This window comes from Cynocephalus volans, chromosome 14 (assembly GCF_027409185.1).
Source record: "Cynocephalus volans isolate mCynVol1 chromosome 14, mCynVol1.pri, whole genome shotgun sequence".
In the NCBI taxonomy this organism is placed as follows: domain Eukaryota; kingdom Metazoa; phylum Chordata; class Mammalia; order Dermoptera; family Cynocephalidae; genus Cynocephalus; species Cynocephalus volans.
Genome location: NC_084473.1, coordinates 31,665,715 through 31,673,085, shown reverse-complemented (window position 1 = coordinate 31,673,085; position 7,371 = coordinate 31,665,715). Strand labels below are relative to the sequence as shown.

The window sequence follows — 7,371 nt, the reverse complement described above, 5'->3', positions numbered from 1 at the left end:
TTTCTTAAGTAAAAATGACTTCTGAATTTCAGTTTATGTTATAAAACAATTGCATGACTGGGAATGTGTATTAAGTAGGCAAAGACTAGAACTTTGAAAGCTATTATTCATTCTTTCTGTGATATGTACCTAAGTTAGTTTGCTAGAGCTGCCATAACAAAGTATACAAACTGGGTGTTTATACAACAGCCATTTATTCTCTCACAACTCTCGAAAGTGAAAGAAATCAAGGATTTGGTAGGATTGATTTCTTCTCGCTTGTAAATGGCCACCTTCTCTCTGTGTCTTCACATGGATTTTCTTCTGTGTGTGTCTGCATCCTAATCCCCCCTTGTTACAAGGACACCAGTCATATTAAATTAGGGCCCACTGCAATGACCTCATTTAACCCTAATTACCTCTTTGAAGACCCTATCACCAAATATAGTTACACTCTAAGTATTCAACATATAAACTGGGGGGGCGGGGAACAATTCATAACAATATCTAACACATTTAATGACTAACTTATAAAAGATTCTACATTAATAGAGAACCATTAGTAAAAACAAAAGGGGGGAGAATGGAATACAACTTGTACACATGTTCTCATTGACAATTACTCTCAGGTAGAATTCTTTTCTACAAAAATGGTGATTTATTTTGCTTTAACATACAATGGTAAATATATTGGGGATCATCAAGTTTTCAAAAAAATTTTGCTGGGTTTACTTTACATATGACAATACTAATACAAGCTCATAAATTCTTCCATTTCAATGAAGGAAAGGGATCCAATTGACACCTGCTAACAGTTTGGCTAAGAATGGACATTAAAATCAGACAATACACTGAAAATATAAAGTACTCTTATCCAAATGTGTATAAAAATTTTGAAACAAAATCACTGCCTGCTCCACAGGACAGACAATTTGAATTTTAAAAATGCTCAACACCAGGAATAGTATAACCCTGTGTAACAATACCTATAACACAGTTTAACAATATTCCATCAATGACTTTTGCACTTGAGATTTTTTTTTTTAATCAGAAAAAAAAAGAAAAACAGTAGCCAAGGAACCGCACAACCAAAAAATGAAAATTATATAAAATATTTCCACCACTATTTAAATGCCAAATTTAATCAAGCAATAGTAAAAAACAAAACAACATAATAATACAACCTTCTGTTTAAAATAACAGCACTGTTCCGCCTCTTTTCCACTGAATTTTACATATGAACAGACTATATATACTGTTTTTTCAGAGAAATGTCCATTTGGTCTGTCACACCAGTCAGGCTCATACTACATCATCCTCTCTCTGTCTTTGGAGGATGTGCAACCCCATGCTGTTTTCGTATTTTCAACATTCTGGGTTAGGTGCAATGTCTCAAGTATAATACATTTCTCCCTTTTCCTTTACACAGTGCAGAGTATATGGGCTTAGGTTATGTAGATTCTCTTTTACTCCAGGTCACTGTCTTTTTCTAAATTCAAGGTGGTATTCAATGGAGTGCAGTAGTTCGGCTTGTCAGACGGTAAGTAGCCTGGCAGACACACACACTTGTAGGAACCTTCGGTGTTAATGCACTTGGCGTTCTTGCAGAGAGACATCCGGTTGTTCAACTCATTGCATTCATTTACATCTGCAAGAAGCCAAACCGTGCAGGTAAATGATCTTGAACATCACTGTGAGGAAACACAACCTACACTTACCTTAGGCACATGGACATCCAGCCTCAAGCTGCTGCCCCCCAGTGAGCTTTCTCACTATCGTGTGTCAAATACATGCAAGATAAAGGTGACTTTTTAGATCTCTAGAAGGTAGATTATCAGGGAGGTTCTAGAATTTCTTTCCCTATTATTTAGCACAACATGAACATTTTGTCAGCTTGACATTTTACAGTCAAATCTCAAGAAAGTTGGAGGAACTATCGTACTCTAAATTCCTTCCCATAGGTATAGAAGAACTGCTAGATTTGCAAGAGGAACCAAACATAAGCAGATCTCTCTCTGAGCAGCCTCTTGAAAGCCTTCAGTTCCATTCTTAGACTTCTTTCCACGAGATCCACGTAGGCTCTCACTCACTTGAAACACCTGTAAGAACCTCAATTATCTATTTTGCAGACTCATCACAGATTAAAACTCACAAAACCGAAGTAGGCAACGGTACTACTTCAGGAGGGAGAAGAAAAATAGAAGAAAAACATTTATTAAAAAAAAAAAGGTCAAGTCAAGGGCCTTTTAGCAAAGAGGGAAATAGGTCCTGAAAGAGAACACTGAGTCACACAGAGAAGGTTAAATGCATGTTTACTGTTCTTTTCAATAAAAGAGGGAGGCCAATGTGAAAGACAGTTTAAGGAGGAGTTTTATCCTAAATGATACCTATGGAAGTTGTATTTTTTTTCAGGTATCGACACTCCCTTATGCTGTGTCAAGTATTCAGGAAAATCATTACTTATTGTAACAGCTGAAAACTAAATTCTAAAAAGTCAAAGTAATTACCTGGGATATTCTGTCCTTTCCTCCATATCACAATTATATAGATTTTTAAGTGAGATACCAACTCTAAAAATTGTAGTAAAATATATGGAGCACAAAATATACCATGTTAACCATTTTTAAGTGTATAGTCCAGTAGCATTAAGTATATTCACGCTGTAGTTAATGTATATCTCCAGAACTTTTCTCATTTTCCCCAACTGAAACTCTGCAAATCTATCTTAAATCTACTCAACTAATCGAGATCTGGCATGGGGGATCTCAGGAAAAGAATAATTTCCCATAAGATATACATTGTTCTTACCCACACAGGTCATCTTGGCCATATCCAGGTGATACCCATCAAAGCAATCACAGGTGTAACCTTCCTGGACCCTCACACAGCGCCCATTTTCACATCCATTGAGGATACCACACTCCTCAGCCTGTAACTCCTCAAAGCTATTTAAAAAACCTGGGGGAAAAAAGGGCAGGAGCCAAGTTAAAATTCTCAACCTTCTCCACTGTTTTTTAAAACCATATTATTACTAAGGTTATGATTCATGACATATATATATATTTTTTTTTAATATTTAAAAAGAATATTTATATATATTTTATATATATATCTCAGACACCTTAAAGTTAGCATTAGAATTTAAGTTAATATATCTGTACACAACATCAAGCATAAAAATTTTGTGTATGAGTCCCACATCTTGAATTCTGATGTTCTATATTAAAATTACTTAACATGAGAAAGTATGGTTTTTGTTTTTCCCATTAATTATTAAAAGTATTCATCCAAAATTCAAAATTTCTTGAGTTCTCAGTAGGGCAAATATCAGAAAATCTTGCAGGATGGAACCAATGGAATTCAGTCTCAGAGTTCAGCAGAGTTTGCTGAGAAGATCCTTAAGAGTTTGAGGCGGTGCTTTTTCAACTGGAGTTTGAAAGACCAGAGAAAAGCCAGGCTGGCCTTGCCATGTGAAGCCTGTTTGTTTCCTCTGGCTTTGGAATAAGACTTACAAAAGGGCTCTCAAGGGATGGAAGGATAAAGGCAGTAAAGGGGACTCAAAACATCCTGATAAATGAGAAAAGTACATCATACTGTGTTTAGAAAACCAAATCTTTTTTTAAGGAAACAAAGACACTCTTGTTTGGCTCTTTGTATAGTTTAGATATCTTCAAACCAATTCAGAGCTAGTTTTTAGAGTTTTAGTAATATAAAAACAATTTAACCAGTCATCAAAAGTGCTCAGCTCTCTTTCTAGAGAGGCAAGTTGTAAATATAAATCCATGGTGACCCAAACACACTGGTATGTGGCTTCTTCTCTCCTGTCCTCTCCCTAACCACACCACAAATTAGCTCAAAAAAAAAAAAAAAAAAAAAAAAAAAATATATATATATATATATATATATATATATATAGCCAGAGTTCTGCAGATCTGGCCTTTGAAGTAATTCTCCAGTGGAACTGCAGGGAGCAGCAAAATATCATTGCTTATACAGGGCCATAAGGTCTAACTCCATGATTTTATTATTTGAGTGACGCATCTATGACAGGCCCTTTGGAGAATTTTAAAGGAAAAAAAAGTATAGGCCACCAAGAATATGGGCAGCAGATGCCCAAAGCCAGTTTGAGAATTCTGACTTAAGAAAATAAAGTCTTAATTTAGGAAAATATTTTCAAATTCCATATATCATGTCAAAATCATGTAGATTTTATTGCTAGTAAAATCATTTTTGTAATTATTACAGAAATTAAAGCATGAAATTAAAATTTAAAACACATATCAAGCAGACTCTCCTAAATACTTCTTCGGGACTCTAAACTGGTCAGCAGACTACAGGCCCTGGTCCAAATCTGGCCTGGTACCTATTTTTATAAATAAACACAGCCATACCCATTTGCTGACCTACTAGCTACAACAGAGATCTGCAAAGCCTACAAATTTTATTATCTGGCTCTTTATAGAAAAGGTTTGCCAATCTCTGCTCTAATAAATTCCAGTTTTAGAAATACTGTTCTAACTAATGGTAACAGAGATCGTGAACCATAAAGGTGGTAAGAAACCTCACTCAGCCTCCCCTCCACATCCCTGTTTATTCAACACGATCATTTCTGCAGCAAGGCCAGAAAACCCTAGCTGTTGGTCAGAAAACTGGCTGGGAAGAAGGGAGCTATTTCTCTGTAACTTGTAAGAAATTTAAAGGCCATTACATAGTCAAAGCTGGAGGTCCTGGAACTGCATCTCAACTTCCCATATTGCTAAATAGGAAATTGATGTGACACCAACATGTTTATTTCTTAACATTTGTAGTGAATTAAAAGAGAGCTTTAAAACAATGTCAGCACTAAAAAGAAGGCACGTAAGCCAGACACTTCAACATTAAAATTCTTGGAATCTGAACTACAGTGCAATAGACGCTACCCACATAAGCCATGGGATTGTGTCAGAGTTGCATGTAGACTAAACCTGGTATTTCTGCATAAATGGGGCAAGCTGGGTTTTATTTCAACTTTAACATTTTTTCTACCCCTTTTATTTAAGTAAACATTTTTGGCCTATAACATATACAGTGAAGTGTATGTACAAGCCTTAAGTGTGCAGTCTTATAGCTGTGAGTACATCAGGCCCATTTTAAGAGGTAGTGCATGGTTATGTGCTGTTGATGAAAAGAAATGGTGTGGTTAGTTTATGGTGTTAGAAGTCAGGTTTGTGGTTACCCTTAGGAGGGGAGAGGGCACCAGGAACCTTCTGGATGCTGGTGATGTCCTTGACCTGGGTGGGGGTTACACAGGTGGATTAACAGACTTGTTTTCATGTACATTTTAAAATATTCTTAATTCTGCTAGATGATCAATACACTATATCCTTCAAAAAACAAAAGGAAGGGAGGGAGAGAGAAAGGGAGGGGAAGAGAGAAAAGAGAACGGGAAAGGAAGGAAAACAAAGCACGTTGATTCAGAATTGAAACAGCTCCTAAATCCAACTACAAAGCTGTGTGGCTCCTCAAGAACCAGGTCCTGGCTAGGGAGCTTTCTGCACAAGTGACAGGGCCCAAAGAAAGAAAAAGCTTCATTGTGTTCTGCAACTCAGCAGCGTCTCTAAAGTCCTAAGCGCAGACTCCTTGGTCTGCGGGGCGTCCCTGTCTTGAGAATTTGGTGCAGCTACAGCCGTGAGGAGGGCCTTCTGTAAGATGTGGACGGGGCTTGCGGAATCAGTTTCCTTTTTCCCATTCGTGATGTAAGACAACCTACTGTCCGCTAATATTTCATTCTGGACTGCCCCCGTTTTCAGACTTCAAACCTCTGTTCTGTATTTGGAAGCTCTGAGTTCCCCACACAAACACACATGAGCTGTGTGTTTTGTAGGTTTCCTCGCGTGGCATTTTCTTCCTAAGAGTGAACACGATTTGCACAGACATACTGTCACCTCCCTCTCAAAAGCTCTGCTCAAGAATCCAGGAAAAGCCGGCAGACATCGTTTCTTACTGAATAAATCCCCTCATGAGTGTTTTCTAATAATTCATTTCTGATCAAGAAAGCAATTTTTTTTTTAACCTCCCCCTCTAAGACACGTGTGAAGATCAACTTGGTGTAGTTAATATTTGTCACTTCCTTGTATGAAAAAAAGCTACAATACAGCCAGTCTCTCAAGGAAATCCCAGCCCTCAAACTAGACCACTTGAAGTAAAAAGAAATGACTTTGTTATAAAAGTAAGATCATTTTCTTTAAGGAAAGTAAACATGACAGTCCCCCCCAACCTGCAGCAAGACACGGAATCCAGTGGTTCTCAGACTTGCGTGTGCTGGATCACCCGGGGCTTGTAAAATGCAGACAGCTGGGGCCAAGCCCTGACTTTCTGATGAGCAGGTCTGGGGTGGAGCCTGAAAATCCGCATTCCTAACAAGCTCCCGGGGATCACCTTCTGAGAACCACTCACTGTCTTTTTTTGTTTTTGAGGCTTTAATTCGTTTTATACAATCTGAGCTGGCTGAGCTTCAGGGTACAGCAACAGATCAGGGAAGGCCACTGAGTCATCTTGAACCACAGTTTGTTTCAAAGTAACAGAACACTTTTGCTTACGATCCTGAATGAAGTAGGGATTGGCTTCTGGGGCGTACTGTTCACTAAAGTCGACCAAGGCATCCCGTCCGTACGGCCGCCGGCGTCCGGTCACGGGGATGTTACACAGCTGGGCATAGTCATCTAAGAGGGAAAGGACAGGCAGAGTGAGCCCCATCAGTGCTGACTCGCACCTCGCCGCACCCCCTGCCACTCACAGCAACAGGGACTCACTGTCCCACGCGTGCCTCTGTCTCCCCCACACACCCAGATGGGAACGTGTCTGATTATCTGTTTATGGGACTCTCTACGTCCACAGGCGATGGATGCTGTAGAGCATAATTAAGGTTCTAAATTGAAGACCATAAACAATAAGAAACTGAGACAATGAGCCACCTCAAAGGGGTTTAGGCCCTTCAGAAGAACGGCTTTCCCTGTCAGCTGTTCTCATCAAACATTAGGAATGAAGTAGTCGTTCTTACAGACAGATACTTTCTCACTCAATAGAGACAGGAAAAATATATGTCTGGTGTCCAAAAGGAGACAAGGGCAAGTGAAGATGCTGCTCGTCACCCTGCTTGGATTTAGTAGTCATTATCATAACTCCATCCTAAGACTAGGATAACTCTACAGTCCTTATGAACAGCACTACAGCAGCGATGACGATGACAATCATAATAATTACGATAACGCACACAGCAGTGGCAGCAGTAATAACAGCTAATGGTTGTACAATGCTTGCTCTGTGCCAGGTATTGTTCTAAGCACTTAATACAAGGGTACTTCAGAAAGTTCATGGAAAAACAGAATTGAAAGATAAAATATTTCCATGAAC

General features: G+C 38.7%; 1 protein-coding gene across 6 annotated transcripts in view; it reads right to left on the bottom strand.

Moving 5' to 3' along the window:
- Nucleotides 1–1,148: 1,148 nt before the first annotated feature.
- Nucleotides 1,149–7,371, bottom strand: part of LTBP1 (latent transforming growth factor beta binding protein 1) — a 222,444-nt gene continuing 216,221 nt past the window's right edge. For 5 of the 6 annotated variants that reach the window (XM_063078353.1, XM_063078350.1, XM_063078351.1 and 2 more), the window contains 3 exons: nucleotides 6,558–6,680; nucleotides 2,788–2,937; nucleotides 1,149–1,627 (listed from right to left, as the gene is read on the bottom strand). In XM_063078353.1, the coding sequence (XP_062934423.1) occupies nucleotides 1,446–1,627; nucleotides 2,788–2,937; nucleotides 6,558–6,680 (455 nt within the window). In that variant the 3' untranslated portion in view covers nucleotides 1,149–1,445. The remainder of the gene's footprint in view (nucleotides 1,628–2,787; nucleotides 2,938–6,557; nucleotides 6,681–7,371) is intronic. The other variant, XM_063078349.1, reaches the window with a different exon arrangement.